The sequence below is a fragment of the Pelobates fuscus genome, chromosome 10 (genome assembly GCF_036172605.1).
Source record: "Pelobates fuscus isolate aPelFus1 chromosome 10, aPelFus1.pri, whole genome shotgun sequence".
NCBI classification, from domain to species: Eukaryota; Metazoa; Chordata; class Amphibia; order Anura; family Pelobatidae; genus Pelobates; species Pelobates fuscus.
The window spans coordinates 88415276-88433937 of record NC_086326.1 but is presented as its reverse complement, the minus strand read 5'-3'; the positions used below and the strand labels follow the sequence as shown (position 1 = coordinate 88433937).

General features: G+C 40.9%; 1 protein-coding gene across 1 annotated transcript in view; it reads left to right on the top strand.

Moving 5' to 3' along the window:
• MICU1 (mitochondrial calcium uptake 1) overlaps positions 1–18662 on the top strand; it is a 242741-nt gene that overhangs the window by 2539 nt on the left and 221540 nt on the right. The window contains exon 2 of the mRNA XM_063434676.1: positions 18013–18174. Within this exon, the coding sequence (XP_063290746.1) occupies positions 18014–18174 (161 nt within the window). The 5' untranslated portion in view covers position 18013. The remainder of the gene's footprint in view (positions 1–18012; positions 18175–18662) is intronic.

Genomic DNA, 18662 nt, shown 5'->3' with positions numbered 1-18662 from the left:
GAGCCATAAAATAGCACCAGATGGAATCTTTGATTTTGGCTTTGGAAGAACATAAATCAAAATCTAAAGCATTGGCTGTAAGGAGGATCACCAGAATTATCCATTTCAGAGAGGGTTGGAGTGCAGGGTATTCTCTTTCATTGTTAGAACTGAGCTCAACTCCTGATGCATGTAGAAAAGGCCTTCACAAGCTTCTGCTATTGTGTACATCATTTATACTAAGTGACCCATAGGCAGTGACCGTGGTGGTGTAGGTGGAAGCGGTGGAGGAGGAGGAGGTAGCCAACACTGTTTTTTTTATTTTTTATTTAGGGTGAGAACGCCAAAAGCGCGTCACAGACGGCCCGCACTTTCTGCAGCAGCTCTGATATATCTGGGTAGTTTTTTCAGGAATTTCTGCACCACCAAATTCGGCACATGCGCCAGGCAAGGGATGTGTGTCAAACCGGCTAGGCCCATAGCTGCTACGAGATTTCGTCCATTATCGCACACCACTAGGCCGGGCTTGAGGCTCAGTGGCAACAACCACTCATCGGTCTGTTGTTCCATGCCCGTCCACAGCTCCTGCGTGGGGGTTTTTCCCCCCAAACATATGAGCTTTAAAACAGCCTGCTGTCGTTTCCCCCTGGCTGTGCTGAAGTTGGTGGTGAAGGTGTTGCGCTGCCTGGATGAGGTGGTGGTGGTGGTAGAGGAGGAGGAAGCGGAGTAGGAGGAGGAGGCGGCAACAGGAGGCAAAGAGAAATGCCCTTCAATCCTCGGTGGCGGAAGGACATGCGCTAAACTGCTATCCATCTCAGGCCCAGCAGCCACTACATTTGCCCAGTGTGCCGTTAGGGAGATATAGCGCCCTTGCCCATGCTTACTGGTCCACGTATCTGTGGTTATGTGGACCTCTCCACAGATGGAGTTGCGCAGTGCACACCTGATTTTGTCCGCCAATTGGTTGTGCAGGGAAGGGATGGCTTGCCTGGTAAAGTAGTGGCGGCTGGGAACCACGTACTGTGGGACAGCCACCGCCATCAGGTTTTTAAAACTGTCCGTCTCCACCAGACAGAATGACAGCATTTCAAAGGCCAGGAATTTTGAAATGCTGGCATTCAGGGCCAAGGATCGCGTGTGGCTAGGGGGATACTTCTTATTTCTCTCCGGTGTTTGGGAGATGGACAGCTGAACGCTTCCATGGGATGGTGGCGGACGTGGTGGCATTGCTGCCACATCCTCTGTTTGCGGGGTGGCAGGTGCTACTGTCACTCCAGAGGTGGAGGAAGAGGCCGAGACAGCAGCAGAAGAGGAAGCAGGAGCAGCCTGGAAGAGCAGAGTTTCGGCGAAACGCGCGTCGGGACGCTAATTTACTAGCTAGTGGGTGGTGGAGTTTTGACAGGGGAAAGACATTATTTATTAGACTTTATTTCTCCAGTTAAACTACCTAGCTTAGATGATTTCTAGATGTATTAATAGATAGCCGGCTGAGAGTTCGGCCGCCAACGTTTTTTTACTGCTGAGAGGTTTAGACTCGATTGCCTTACAGGTGGCTTAGAGAGTTGGGAGTTGGAGGGTCCACTTTGTGAAATTTTAGACATAACCTGAAATAGGGTCTTTCAACAATGTGTGAGGGGGCTGTGTGTGTGTGTAAGGGTGCTGTGTGTGTAGATGCTGTATGTGAGTGCTGTGGGGGGGGGGGGGGGGGGGGGGGCGCTGTATGTTTGGGGGATTGTGTGTATTGTGTGGGGGCTATTTAGTAAATATCCCCCCTCCCTTCTTACATTATGTAGGGAGGGGGGATATTTCCTTCCTTGCTGCCTTCCCTGGGGGTCCAGTGAAGGTGGGGCAGATTGCTTTATATCCCCCCCTCCCATCTTACATTATGCCTGGGAGGGGGGATCATTTCTGCTGCTGCCTTCCCTGATGGTCCAGTGGAGAGTGACCTCTAGCCTGATCTCGCGAGAGGATCCCAGCGGAGCTGCTGGCAAGAGCTCCCCTGGTCCTCTCCTGCCTCCCTCTCTGCCTGTGGGTCGGTGGGGAGGGAGGCTTAGAGCAGAGCCGGCGCTCGGATCAATATATAGGCGTGCCGCGGGGATTAGGGTGTGCCCAGGCACACCCGGCACACCCCGTGCGCACGCCTGTGTTTAGCAGATTAGCACCCAGAAAATAAGAGTGTTTACATTTGCGCTGTAACCGCAGTATTTGACGCTTCTAATTGACTCTCAGATATGAAGTGCACCGCAGGCCGCAAATGTACTATTTAGCAGCCAAAAAATGTGAATGTTTAAAACTGCTATTTCACAGCACTATTTGACGGTTCTATTTGACTCTCAGATATGAAGTGCAGGCACCAAATTGACTTTTTAGCACCTAAAGAATTAGAATTTTTACAACTGCAATGTAAGCACAATATTTGACGGGTCTATTTGACTCTCGGATATGAAGTGCAGGCCCCAAATTTACTATTCAGCAGATTAGCACCCAGAAAATAAGAATGCTTACAATTGCGCTGTAACCGCAGAATTTGACGCTCAGATATGAAGTGCACCCCACTAATGTACTCTTTAGCACCAAAAATATTTGAATTTCGAAAACTGCAATGGCACAGCAGTATTTGACGCTTCTATTTGACTCTCAGATATGACGTGCACACCCCAAATGCACTATGTAGCACCCAAAAAAATTGACTTTTTAAAACTCCGATTTAACCACAGTATTTGACGCTTCTATTTGACTCTCAGATATGAAGTGCACCCCACTAATGTATTAGTTTGCAGAATTCTTTCATAATCTGTCCCTGAAAGCGGCAGCATCCTCTCCCTACACTAATAAGAGCTCATGTGCGTGCGGCGCTATGTGACTCCAGCTTGTATATAGAGGCTGGGTCACATGCTGCACTGGCCAATCACAGCCATTCCATTAGTAGGCATGGCTGTGATGGCTTCTAAAGGCACATGAGTCAAACGCTTGTTGATTGGCTGCCTTGCAGCCTTTCAAAACGCGCCATTAAATCACCGAACTCCAACCCGAACATACACTGATATGTCCGTGTTCGGTTCCGGGGTCCAAAAAACTTAATTTTCAGTACAAACCCGAACTTTACAGTCCGGGTTCGCTCAATTCTAACCATCACATCACACATAGAATCTATGCTTCCTCCTGAGTGTTCAAATATATGTATGGTATGTAACTACCCGCTTATTAGTGGCTCTTTCATATCTATGCTAACCATTTGAAAGTAGCCAAATCCATGTTTCTCCTACTCATCCAATATCCCTAATGAGCCCAAATTCTGGGAAACTCTTAGTATTCTTAAAATTAATGGAATGTTCAAGATTGGCTGACAAGTGTCAACTACTAACTGCAACTTCAAAAAGCTGTTGTGGTTATGGAGATTTGAAATGGGATTTACGTTTTCATATCTTTCTTATTCTACATCTTCAGCCCCTGGCAGCTTCATTTACTCATGTGAAAAGGATACTTAATTCAAAGTGAAAAAAATATTTTTATGGTGATATGTGTATTGCATGTAGCAATACCAAATGCATATACCAAAAATAGATAAGAAAATTATGAAACAATTTAAATCCACAATTACAAATAGACCATAGGATATTAAAAATGTTATATCATGCCATTTAACAATTGTAATATACCTACACTGCTGTCCATGTGTATATCAGTATGTGGAAAAGACCTCAAGCACTGTTACTTACATTATATGGATATACTACACTACATGGTCAGTTTTCTTTTTTCTTGTTTTTTTTTTTTTTTTTTTTTTTTTTTTTTGCGGGTCATAATAAATACAGTAATCCACAGTAATTGGTAGCATCTAAGTACTGGTTAAAGCTATCCTTGAGAGGATGTGACCTTACTTTATATATAGACATTTGCCTATGTTTATAGACAGATGCTATGCCTATATACATAGACATGGCATCTGTCTCCACAACATAACATAGCTCATCAAATATACCCATTATGGATGGAGAACACCGTTGGCTAAAATAATGTGCAGGCATGAAATATTAAAATTATACTTAAATTACTTAAAGGCACACATGGGGGAAATAGAATCTCTGTAGAAAATATATTATTTCTAGCAGCTTATGAAGTCAGCAACAAAAAAAAATATCAACCAATTTAATAACAGAGCAACTACAAATTTTATGAGGTGGGACCTCCCCATGCTCCAGGTAAGGGGCATCTCTGCTCCAGTCATAGACCCCCATGTTAAAAAAGGGGCGATTTTCTCCACGATTCATGTAGGGCGGTTGGAGGCTGGTTTAGCACAATCCTACACACTGGCCAGTCATACAGACAATTCTGCAATATTTTTGTAGTGAATCAGTGGCTCCTCCACAGCCATTACAAGGCGAGTTATATGGCTAGAATCCATATGCGGGACCTGTACTGATCAAGCGCCTGACAATGGAGCTCTTTATTGCTCCAACTGCCTGTAAGTGCATTTTTTTTTTTTTAAATAGTGGAAAATACTACACTATATACTCCTCCATTCTCCCATCTTTGCTTCGTTCCATATACCACTTGAGAACACTGAGGCACTACTCCCACATTTCTACATAGAATTATACAGGTCGCACAACAAAAAACACAAAATGGTGTAGTGTATTTAGCATGCAATAAAAATTAGTAAATTAGTAAACAATATGTTAAAAATTTGAATGTTTAGGAGAAAAGAGAAGGGTGTTAAAATTGGACCTTTTGATGTGTAAATTATAAGTAGCAATAAAACAGATTTTTAGAAAAGCAATTAATAAAACGTAAGGCATATTACAATTATTAGTATATGACATAATTTGGTCAAACAGTTTGGAGGGAATAAATACATTAATAAGACATCTTATGCTAATAACCACCTTAAAAGTAAATTATATGAAATATAATTTACACTGAATTATTTAGAAGGAATAAACACATCTCAAATATATATATCTTGATAAAGACCCTGAAGGGTCGAAACGTTGATCTAGATTCGTGTTGATGCTTTAAATACACTTTTGAAAATCCAAGTGAGTGCTCCTGTTTTTACACACACACACACACACACACACACACACACACACACACACACACACACACACACACACACACACACACACACACACACACACACACACACACACACACACACACACACACACACACACACACACACACACACACACACACACACAGTGTTCCTTCTAAATAATTCAGTGTAAATTATATTTCATATCATTTACTTTTAAGGTGGTATATATATCTCTCAGGGATGGATTTGATTTCAACAAGAGTATCTGAATACATTGATAATCTGTTACAACCTGTAGTAACCAAAAACCCAACCTACCTCAAAGATACGATTAGTGTACTACAAATTTTAGAAGAAGTACAGTGGAAAGAGAGATACACAATGGTAACATGTGATGTTACTTCCCTTTACAGCATCATTCCACACAAAGGAATGGAGGCAGTTAAATACTTTTTAACTAAATCTAATTTTAAGAAAGAGCAGATTGCTTTTATTTTAGAGGGAATTTTACTCATTTTAGCTGATAACTTTTTTTTTTTCTTCGAAAACCGTTTTTATCTACAAATATGTGGCACAGCAATTGGCACGCATTTTCCCCCAAGTTATGCTAACCATTTCATGGCCTATTGGGAAGAGATACTCGTCATGCAGGGTCACGATTGGGTTGCGAACTTGGTGTCCTATTGCCGTTTCATAGACGACATATTTTTTTTATGGACCGGAACTTCGAAAGAACTTCACGATTTAATTCAATATTTTAATTTCCATGAATGGGAAATACATCTAACCAGCGTCTGCAGTTCAGTTGAAATTTATTTTTTTAGATCTCAACATCCGCATCCGGGACTCTAAAATAACAACAAATAATTATTTTAAACCCGTAGATGCCATCAGCAATATTGAAAAAACAAGTTGCCACCACAAACCATGGCTCACCAATGCCCCCAGGGGACAATTCCTTAGAATTCGATGAAATTGCATGGAGGATTCAGATTATGTAGAGCAAGCCTGGATATGAAGAAACCGCATTAGAGAGGGATTTTATAGAAGTAGGGAAACAACCACGGGGAACCTCCTAAAGTATAAATAAAGGAGAGAATCTCTCAAAACAGGAGAAGTACCTTTTTATCTGCAACTACAATAGACGGAATAGACAACTATACCAAGCAATCAAGAAACATTCCCATTTACTAAGAGATTACCCTATTTTAAATAAAATGTTACCCCCTGCACCAAAAATCACCTGCAGCGGAGCAAATAAGTTTACAAATATTTTAGTTAAGAGTTGTTTAAGCACAAAAAAAACGACCATTTTTTATAGAACCTCACGGCATTTTTTTGATGTGGCTCCTGTCTCCCATCTGGGGAAACTAAAAGCGTTAGACATTTAGTAGATATAAGTAATGTCACTAAACAACTATATATTATCAAAGATCACCTAACGTGCCACTCCAAAGGGGTCATATATATCCTGAGTTGTCCATTCAACCTACTGTATGTAGGTAGAACTATTAGACCGCTCAGAATTGCTGAACATATCAGGAATATTAAAAAAAGGGGTAGAAAAACATAGTGTTCATCCCGTTCATTTTAAACAAATACACCATCAAAACCCAGAAGGCCTGCTCTTTTGTGCAATGAAAGAGGTAAAAAAGAACTGGAGAGGAGGCAATTCTGTGAAAAAACTAGGCATAGAAGAAATTAAGTTGATATTCAACTTGAAAAAGTTAATTCCGCATGGCTTTAATTCAGATTTTGAAGTTTGCCATTTTTAAGAGAGTATAACATTTATAGCTCTTTTTGTTTTTTAATGATCTATTTTTCATTTACCAGTTCAAGTAAGAAAGTAAAATCACATAGATTGAGACATAAGCTATAGAAGATACCACCATAGGTGTTGTACACCACATACCTTGAGATGTCTAACATGTATATTTATGTGTTTATCCCTTTTTAAATCATTTGGTGTAAATTATTTCACATCATTTACTTTTAAGGTGATTATTAGCATATATCTCGAGATGTCTTATTAATGTATTTATTCCATCTAAACTGTTTATTTTTTTAAATACTATTTTTATTTTAATATGCCTTACGTTTTATCTAGTGCTAATTCCTTTTCTAATAATCTGTTTTATTGCTACTTATTATGTAAACATCAAATCGTCCAATTTTAACACCCGTCTCTTTTCTCCGAAGCATTTAAATTCATTTTTGTTTAATTTTTTTTTTTTTTTTTTTTTGGTGCAGGTAGGTACAGATCAGCAGAAAACGCCACAACAGCGTACATATAAACATACAAGCTAGGATTAGTATGAATGGTTGCACATTGTTTTTTATATACATGTACAACAAGCGTAACGTACCTGGTGGATCCCTATTGTGAGGGTTAGTATGAATGTGAGGTAATGCTTAGTGGGGGTAAAGCATGATCATAGGTAAGGTTACTACGATAAGTGAGGTGGCGGCCCCCCTTTGGGAAAGGTGTTTTGTGAGGTTTGTCGTAGGTAGTAAGACGCATCACTGTATTCTGGTTTTACATAGTCTGGTTCGCTAGTGAAGGGTAGCTGCCTGTCATGGGATACTTGCGCTGGGCTTGCCCGTTCTACCTACACTGTCCTGCTGCAAATAATGAGAGTTTACACCTAGTTAGCCATAGCCCAGGGGAATATCAGCTATGGGTGTCTAGTAGGCAGGAGTGGGGGGAGGGGTTTAGGCCATCCGAGCTGGAAAGGTGTGTGTAATTTATACTAAACATTGTGTGAGTCCATTAGTAAAACAATAAACTTAAACAATTTAAACTAGACATTATACACAGAGCTGTTCATGTTGGATCACAGCATATGTGGCCTTGGAGGGTTGTCACGGGAAACTGTCGCTGTCAAACTCGGGTACTGTCTCTGGATTCCATCTCTGCTACATTTTCGCTGAGGCCTGTGGCCCAGTGTGTGACAGAATCCCGGAAAAGTCCCAAAGCTGGTATTAGTGCTGCTGCCTCTTGTAGATATGCGACTATGTGCTTGTCGTCGTCTCAGAGTACCTGAAGTGTGCAGGATATGTTCCAGCGGTTTTGGATTCTGTTTTTCCGAAGGAGGGAGGTAAATGGTTGGAGGGTGCATCTCCATGCCAGCCTGCCTCCCGATATATCAGTGTAGAGATATCATATAATTGTCTCAAAGTTGTAGGGGGAGCTTCTCTTCACTGCAGCCATCATTGCCGCTTTCTTTGTCTCTGTTGTGTTGAAATCGCACCACAAGGTCTCTTGGTACCTCTGTCGGAGCTCTTGGCAATTTTGGTACCCTGAAGTGGCCGTCTATCCCCACCGCTTTTGCCTGCTTTGAGGGAAGTAGGGCCATCATTAGGCGCCGCAAGAGGTGAGCTATTTCTGACACAGGAATGTTCTCTGATATGCCTCTTATTTTCATATTATGTCTACATCCGAGATCTTCTAGCATTGCAAGACGCCAGTAAAAAGATTCCTGCTGTTGCTGCAGCTTTTTCACTTACTGCTGAAGCGTGGCTATCTGTTGTGTGCAGATGTTGGAGGTAATCTCAAGATCCCCAATCCGGCCTCTCAGGCCTTGTAGGTCTGCTCTGATGTCAATGAGCATTTTCCTCTGTAGGTCGGACAGAAGTTCCTTCAGAACTGCGGTGGTCACCGGAGATGTGTCCTGGTTCATTGGTGCAGCTGACGAAACCGGTCGGACACTGAGCTCCTGAATTTTGGTTTGGGAACACACCAGGGAGAAACTAAAGTTTTTGCAAGGATCTGGACCTGAAGCATGTTGGAGAGGAACCTCGGGGACATTACCCTCGCCATTTAAGTTGGTCTTCGGGACCTATTTATGTACTTCTTCAGCCACTTTGGTGGCTGTGTGTTTGTGAGTGCTTTGATTATTCGATTCTTTATACCCATGGCAAATGATTTTACACTATGTTTGTCTTTATGATTTATAAGTGAATCAAGTTGACAGAAGAATACTTTCTGCTGACATCTGTCATATCATCATTGGATTGATATAACACTGAAGACTGCTTATTCATGTAAGCGTAAAGTGTTTCCTCACTACAATAACAATAGAGGATTACAAACTTTTATTGCATGCTATATACACACCACACCATTTTATGTTTAATATGGCGATTTGGGAGTTGAACCGGTGTGTTGATGATATTAGAGGCGGCGTCTATTATATTGTTTGTTTTTATTTCTATATCGCACACACCTAAGGCTGACTCTGATCCGTACCCCTTATTGGATGAATGGTTTCTGTATGTTGAATGCCATTTGGCCAAGTTATTTATTTATTTATTTTTTTTAATTCTTTATTTTTGACGTGCAGGTGATTACAAAGCATAAACATACGCCACAACAGCGTGTTTGAATGGTTAAACATAGGATTAGCAGTGGCATGAGAGGTTTGCACATTTTTGTTTTAAAATGAAAATAACTGGCTGTTTAACAATATTAGGTAAGGTTACAAACGTTATGCTAGACAAGCTTGTGAGTGGTTTAGTCGCGTTTAAGATCGCGTGAAATGTTACGTCATAGCTATGGTATTGCATACCCGAGTAGGTCAAACTTTGACGCTTATACCATATTTACGACTGTTTAGAATAAATGAGAGTATCAAGCTATTAAACCTCGTTTTCATGTTATGGCAGGCTAAGCTAGGCATGCATAGAACAATGTTAATTGCGCTTAAGATATGGAGCTGGCTGGTCGTTTAAGTGTATATCTTCGTAGCGCATTACAAACAAAAAATAAGAGATTAGAGTATATAATAATAAAAAAAAAAAAAACTGAGCTTAATCAACGTATCATGCTGGTGAAGTATAAAAGAGATTACATTGCGCTAGTTATTTAGGCTGGCTAGTGCAGGTGGGTCAGGTAAACTAGTCATATGCAAGATATATGTAGAGTTCACGTTAGAGGCAAAAAACATGAGTATACTACATTATGTTCTCTGTGTCAGGGATCAGCAGTGGTGACTGTTGTTCGCGCTTAGTCCCATAATGGCGTTTCAGCTTTAGGCAGCGAGCTAGAGTTCAGCCTATTCCCAAGGATGGGAAGCGTGAGCCCTGTGTGTGGAGGACGAGGGTGGCTGTAGCGTTCTGGCGGCTCTGATGGGTATCCCTCCAGCCCCAGGCCGGTTGATAGGCCGGCATCTTCATGCCACGGACTTGGGGACCCTCTGGGGGGTAGGCAGGAGGTTATGGTGGTAGGTGGCCGCTTGTTGCGCAGGGTCCTCCGCCTGTGTGGACGGTGCCGCGGGATTCTGCCCCTGGTGGCCCTCGGCCTAGGTGATCTCTTGTGGGGAGGTTTGTGTGGTTTGGGGACTTGGGTGATCGGAGGGGGCCCACTCACCATCCGGCCCTCAGCCTCCCGGTCGTCCTCCTGGTGTTGGAGCTTTGGTGCGTTTAGTCGTGCCTCCAACCTGGCCCAGAAGTGGGTGAAGATTTCATCCAGCCTCCTGTGGGTGATCTGAGCCGAGTTTAGAGGCTCCGGCTCAGGTTGCTGGGAGTTGGCGCCGTTCAGGGCTAGTCTGGCCGCCATTTTGTGGAGTTCTGCTGGGGCAGTGTCTCAGCGAGTCAGAATGAGGTTGTTGCTTGATGCGTGGTGCAGGCTAGTGCGGACCGGGATAACCCCCGCCGGTCCAGAGGGGGGGAACAGGGCTGTGTTGCAAGCTTGGGAGGGCACTAGGTCGCACAGAGCGGGGGATCGGCCGCCTCACCCGTCCGGCGATACTGCTAGGCCTCACTCCCGTCACCCTCGACAGGCGCTCCGTGCACCCGCGGGCGGCAGACCCAGGGCAATTTGACTGGTTCTTGGGGTGGGTGAGACTTGCTTCTGGCGTTTGTGAGGGTCCGGGCTGGCTGGAGTGCAGGTAATCAGGCTGCATGGGAGGATTGAGCTCGGAGCTCACACGAAGCACGTCCAGCCGCCATGAAGCCCAGGCCCCGCCCCTCTTGGCCAAGTTATTTATATGTACTATAGGTTTACTGTTGGTTATAATTTGGAGACAAGAGCACTAATTAATAGATGATTAATCCGATTATTTAAGTTATCAAGCCTTTTTCCCGTTATGTTATGTTTTTCTTTTGTTGTTGTTCTGAAGCCTTTCATTTCAACATCTGCATTTAGATTATGCCTGTCAAAATATTATTTTCCAACTTTTTCGGATGGTATTATACATTTGCCAGATACAGTGCAAGGATGACTGTGTATAAATAGAGGATATATCTACCTTTCAGACATAACCGTAAGCAAGTCAGATAAAATTGCTCTTTTCTCTCATTAAAATGCTGCAGTAACATCAATCTAGGACATGCAAGGCTGATATGTGTGCAGGTGCCTGTAGCAAAGGATGTCATTTATGCTAAATGAAGTCACATAGATAATAACCAACTCACATCTACAGAGAACCATTTCACTTAATGTACCCATTAGGGAAATCCCTCACAGTTCCCATTAACCTTTTCCAGCAGGAGGACTCTCTTTGTGGAGAAAGTCCACTCATTTCATACCTGAACTGAATGTTGATATTCTCATTACTCGGCATATGCCATGAAATATCAACTCTGTCAGCACGCGTTTAACAAGGATAGACATGCAGTACGGCAAAATAATATTTTCACTTGAGCTTGAGTACCCTTGCCACAAATCTAGGCTGTTAAGCAACTAAAATGGCCTTGTTAAATTGCAAGGTGAACTGTTTACCTCTATTGTGTCTGCTACAATTTATAGAAGAAATGTTGGCATCCATTGATAATTGTTTAAGTGTTAAATGAACAGTTGAGCATAGTGTGTGTGCGTGCGCGTGTTTTTTTTTTTTTCTCTCCTGTGGTATATTAAAGGATCACTATAGTGTCAGGAAAACAAAGAGGTTTTCCTGCCACTATAGTGCCCTGAGGGTGTCCCCCATCCTCAGGGACTCCCTCCCGTGGCGCTGAAGGGGTTTAAACCCCTTCAGCAGCTTACCTTATTCCAGAACCTGGCGCTGGTGACGTCAGCTCCCCCGTCCGATGTCAGCGGAGCCGCATGTGCACGCGAATTCAAAGTGTCCATAGGAAAGCATTTTTCATTTTTCATAATATGCCTCCAGCGTCGCAGATGCGCCTCTAGTGGCTGTCCGGAAGACAGCCACTAGAGGCTGGATTAACCCCAAATGTAAACATAGCAGTTTCTCTGAAACTGCAATGTTTGCATCTGGAGGGTTAAAACCCGAGGGACCTGGCATCCAGACCACTTAATTGAGCTGAAGTGGTCTGGGTGACTATATAGTATCCCTTCAAATCAAAGTAAATTCATCTTTCTTCTTAATATCCTAATTAAAAATGTCCACGTGTTAGACAAGGTGATCATGCAGCGTGTGTTCAGCACCTATGTGTCAACGGGATTCATTTTAAAGTGTGTTTTAAAGGAACACTATAGTCACCAAAATTAGTATAGCTTAATGTAGCTGTTCTGTTGTCTATATAGCCTGTCTCTGCAATGTAGATACTGTATTTTTCAGAAAAGGCAGTGTTTACATTGCTGCCTTGGAACACCTCTATTGGCAGTCACTCAACTGCCACTATATTTGCTTCCAGTGTCAGTGCTGCACAGAGTGCAGCACTGGTATACCGCGTCTTTACGCACTGCATGGAGGCGCTGAACTTTCCCCATAGAGATGCATTGATTCAATGCATCTCTATGTGGAGATTCTGATTGGCGGAGAAGGGGCCAGAGAGTTAAACAGCAATTACTACACTATAGTGTGAGATATATAGGTTTGCATTCCAGACAATATGGTATTCTTTAAGGGGGAACTGCTATGTCTCTTGAACTTACCGGATTGAATAAAAATTTGAAAATGACCTAGCTTGTGGTAACCTTTATTTTGTGAGATGCTCTGTTTTCTTTTAAATTTATGATTTAACAAATGATTTCATAAACCAGTTCAGACAAACCAAAGTCAAGGCAAACCTTGCTAATGAAAAGTAGAAATAGAAAAGTTGTTTAATTTCTCCTGTTTTCTCTATGCTGACTTACGGCTAAGGTGGAGGTGCCCAGTTGCGGTACAAAGAGCTGTCTATTTCAACACATTTATTTATTTTGATTAACCGTTTTATTTTGCATGCATTACTTGTGTGTATATATATATATATATATTTGTTAAATATAGGGATGGAAAAGTGACAGTTCCATTTTAACCCCTTAAGGACACATGACATGTGTGACATGTCATAATTCCATTTTATTCCAGAAGTTTGGTCCTTAAGGGGTTAAAGTACATGTGCATATGGTCATAAATTGGACTAGGTTCTCTGTTAGAGGAGCTTCATTCACTGAATATGTTACATTGGTGGAAGATAAATATTCTGTCTTCAACTGCAACTTTTTAATACCAAAATGTGACTATTTTGTTTGATTAATTTTTATAATTGATACAATGTTGCAGATGTCTCAAAGAGGAGTTTTTGCATAATCCTTATTTTTACACAAGGCTGTTGTGATGCAGTTGAACAGAAAATGTGTTTTGTTAATTCTTTGTTGAAGCGGTCACTTTCTCAATTTGAGGTGTAACCAACATCATTGCATTGGTTTAAATATTAGCTGGTTGCTTCATCGGTTCCTTAACCCCTTTAGGACACATGACATGTGTGACAGAAGTTTGGTCCTTAAGGGGTTAAACACAATATTGGCCTTGCAATGGTGTAGTCATTCTTAAATGGACATGCAAAATATATATATTTCTAGAATAAGTTTTTTTTTTTCTTCAATATATAAAAAGGAAAAAATCCCCTGCCCTCACACATTAACTCTTTCACTGCTGGGTGCAAGTAATAGCCTGGGCTCCAATCATACAAATCCAAAATAGATGGCGGCTCACCGGTCTTAAAATACAAATGCTTTATTGAATAAAATTAAAAACGAGCAAGTCGTGATCGGTTTTTAATTTTATTCAATAAAGCATTTGTATTTTAAGACCGGTGTGCAGCCATCTATTTTGGATACATATATTTGTTTTACAGACCAATAAAAGTATTTTAAAAGAAGATTTTATTTCAGTACAAGAAAGCTAAAAGAATACCGTGGTTTCATGTAAAAGCTTCATATAAAAGCTGCAATGGCTTGTCTCTTAGGTCCTTGTAATATTTCATACAAGTTTAGAAGAGGCCCCTGGAAATAAGTACTTTTTATTGCAGGTTAGTATTGTAAATCCACAAATCGCCTGGCACATAACATATTGTGTTCAGTGGAGTGGTCAGGACCTGGAAATAAAGCAACACAAGTCTTTAGCTGTTAGGAACATACCAGGATATTTTTTAGATCTTGATAGAATTGATTGACATTTTTCTGAGATCTTGTGAATCGGAATGTAATTTTCCATGGTTCTGCAGGGAATAGATTTCCTTTTTAGTACATTAAGAGGCTCTCCATAAAATAATCATGTTCATGCAGGATTAATTTGGTATGGGCTGTATAAATAGTACGAACCCCCCACCCTTCTCCACACCAAAGGCAAATGGTGCACTGAGTGATAGTCTGTTTGTAAAATCCAGTTTGTTACCCTTATGTTTTCTAAGTAAGAGTTTGAGTTAAGTAAAAATTTACCCCACTTTTTTTTTTCAATGTGTTGTTCGTAAATGGAGTAAAAAAACTGCAAAATGATAGTTTGTTACTGGGTTATTTACTAAAGTAAGAATTATAGGGAAGTTAAAGGATCACTATAGTGTCAGGAAAACAAACTATTTTCACAATTCACTGGTTTTGGTTAGCGTTGTGGAAGTCTCCCCCTACAAAAAAAAGTAATAAAGCCAAAACATACCCCTTATTCAGCACAATGGCTAATTTCTCAGTGCATCCCAATCCACCATGGCTGAAGTCACTCCCACTCGCCGGGTGGTCTGAGGGGAGTGCATGGGTGGCATGGCGTGGGAGGTGCGTGCCACTATTGGCAGTCTCCAACACCAAATAAATTATTCTCTCTATGTGCAGTGTGTGACGAACTGAACCTCGCCATGGGCTCTTGGAGGGGCCTGCTTGCCAGCCATCTGCCTCAAGACTATGGGCCCTGCAATATACTTTGCCCAATGCACTTTAAAAGGCTCGTTCATATGATTTATGTACTTTTGTACTCCAGAAAGAGAGACCGACCGTTGGCTCTGATTCCCTGGATATTTTCGTCTAGTTATAGCAGAATCGTTTCACCATCAGACATGCATCAAGCGCATATAATTACATTTCCCAAGCCTGGGAAGAAGCCCACAACATGTCCCAATTTAAGATCCATCTCCCTTCATAATTCAGACACCTTACTATATGCTAAAATCATTGCAAACCAATTGGCTGATATATTGCTTACTATTATACATTATGACATTGGTATTTGTCCTTTCCCACCAAGGATCTCATATTACTTGTAAGAATATGAACTTGATTAATTGCTTACAACATCGTGGAGTACTATTCGCTTTAGATGCTGAAAAAGCATTTGATAGATTAAATTGGATATATACGAAGCTAGCTTTAATGAAATTCGGCTTTCCGACTATAGTAGTTGATGGCATTATATATCATGCCTCATGCCACTGTGTCAAATGTTGGTTTCTCAACTGATCCCTTTAGTATTTAAAAAAAAAAAAAAAACACAACAAAAAAAAACCTGTTTAATGCTGAATAAAATGATGACGCTAGGGGGCTTAAGACACTATAACCACTTCAATGGGAAGAAGCCATTACAGTGCCCACAGTGTCCCTTTTAAATGTGGAATTTACTGTGAATACCCAACAATTTCTAATTTTTCTAAATAACCCTGATAGTGTCCATTGGTGCTATGTTTATGTGGTCAGTCTGCAGTTGCAGGTATCTTATTCCCCACCTGCAGTTCAAATTATCACATGGTAATTGGGACTGCATTACACATTGCTAGCAGTCACTCCACAGCTGCTGTCCGTTTATACATTGTGTCATAAACCAAGCTGTCTTTTGCTGTTGGCAGAGCCATGGTCTGAACACATGTGCAGCCAGTGTCTCGCCTCCCTCCTTCCCTGTTGTGCCTGAACTATGTATACACAGCATGGATAGTGTGGACAAATTGATTGACAGCCCTGGTGGACTGTTTTATGGCTACAGAATGCTGTCACTGTAAGTCACTCTCAGCGATGAAAGTAAGCTCAAGTTGTGCTAAGCTTAGACTGTCTGTTTTAAGATTATGTAACCATGTGATACCGTTTTCATTATCTTTGGGAGGTGTAATGGACTTCTTTAGAAAAAAAAACAGAGCATCTGCTAGTTTTGAGTCTTAATCCAGAGTAATGGCGTAATAAACGCTTATCATCAAGTCACACCAAATGTGAAAACCTTTTCTATTCTATTAGCGAGTAAGTTATTCTATGTTGAACATGGATTCTATGGATAGTGAACTGGTCTATCCCCCGAACATATACCTGCTTTCTAGCACACGTTTTTCCCTGAAATAACACCTCCCCCGAAAACAAGCCCTAGTGTGTTTTTCGCTGGAAAAATTAATAAAATACCCAGTCTTCTTTTGGGGGAAAGATAGAAGAGTCAAACTGAAGCTGATAACCTACTGACTTTTACCTTTTATAATGAAACATTTTACATTCTTAAAATGTAATTTTTAAATATTGCTTTTTTTCTTTCCATTTCTACTATCAATTTACTATTTACATAGATAAAACCAGAACATTAAGATCTGGCCTCATTGTGGCAGGATTTGCACCTGTGGGACGTAGACTTATTCTATATAAAGATTAAAGCATTCACGTTTGTTAGCGACAATAGCTCTCCCTAGTTCCTTGGTGTTAGGCTGAGATGTGTGCTTTACTGCATTGCAGGAAACTCAACCAAGTCGCTGCTGCCAGCAAATAATTCTGCCAATGTATTAAATTACCAGATTGAAGTGTAAAGGAGATTCCAGGAGGGTGGGAATGACATTGACAAGCAAGGGAAGAGCTCTGGCTGTGCTCATCAAAACAAAATATACGTTCGCTAAGGAATGAGCAAGGCAGGACAGGGACGCAGCTGTGATTCCCAAAAGCTGTCCATTACACGGCAACTCCTTTTTTGGGGAGACTTGTAAATGTGTCTTGTTGGAGCCCTTGCATGTAAATGTTATTTTAGCGTTCTCTCTCTCTTCTAGCATGACTTGAATCTTTAATCGAATAACATTCTCTCTCAGGACTTAGTCGGCTCATTCTGGAATATGTGAAATGTTAAAGATAGACAGAAAAGGCATTTGATACCTTTAATGTCAATATGGGAACCGTATCCTTGTTTCTACAATCATTTCTACATATAAAACATGCAATATATTTGGGAAATTATTAGACTCCTTGTCATTGCTGTTTAGAAAGTTATGTCATTGAATTTCTAGTGCAAGTGTTTTAATATTGAATTGTCTACGCCATTGTTTATCATTCTTTTTCTTACTACTAGTAATAGATTTTTTTCTCTCTAGAGGAGATATTTGTATGAGTCTTTCATTCAGAACGTAGGAGTATACAGAGTAACTTCATATTCTTCTCTGTGCTTTATGCTGTTTGTTGTACCCAGCATTTGTATGTCCCTTTAAAGCCATTTGAAGCTACTGTATGGCTCTGACTGAGGAAGGTTTGTGCATTCTAGGAAGGGGTCAAGCTTTCTTGTACATGCTTTATTTTTAATTAGTTCTTTGTCGTCATCTAGAGTAATTTCAGCACAAAATATTCATTTTTCGAAAATCTATCTTTAGCACAATTTGAAATGTATACTGTGTTTTTTTTTTAAACATACAAAAAAAAACCCCAATATCACGACCAACAGGAGGTCAGGAAGAACCCCCCTGTCCACCAATAAAACAAGCCTGCAGACCTTAATCTGATGGGCCAAATGTTTACATGTGAGTTTATGGTTAAGTAGACGTGTCATTTAACACTAATCCCCATGGAACTTAGTATCAAAGTCACATCAAGCTATCAAGTTCTCTTCCTTTTTTTGTAGGATGTTCCGACTTCGTTTCATACCAGCTGTGGCTGGACTGGCAGCTGTTTCTCGTCGATACCATGGATCTTCAAATTCGGCAAGGAGCAGACGGAGGCTCATGCTAGCAGCATTTGTTGGTGCAACTGCGGTATCCGCAAGTGCTGGATTGCTGTGGAAAAGGTAAAAATATGAGCTAAGATGTTAATTCAACTCTCACACAGAAAATATATTTTATTTTACTCACCAAAAATTGTGTAGCATGTTACAGACGTCATAATTTAACCCCTTAAGGACACATTACATGTGCGACATGTCATGATTCCCTTTTATTCCAGAAGTTTGGTCCTTAATTAAAGCGATTCTATAGTCACCAAATCAACTTTAGCTTAATGAAGCAGATTTTGTGTATTGATCATGCCCCTGCAGTCTCACAGCTCAATTTACTGCCATTTAGGAATTAAATCACTTTGTTTATGCAGCCCTAGCCACACCTCCATGCATGTAACTTACACAGCCTGCCTATATACTTCCTGTAAAGAGTCATCTAATGTTTACACTTCCTTTATTTCAATTCTGTTTAATTTAGAATTAGATATCTCCTGCTCTGTTAATAGCTTGCTAGACCATGCAGGAGCCTCCTGTATGTAATTAAAGTTAAATTCACAGAA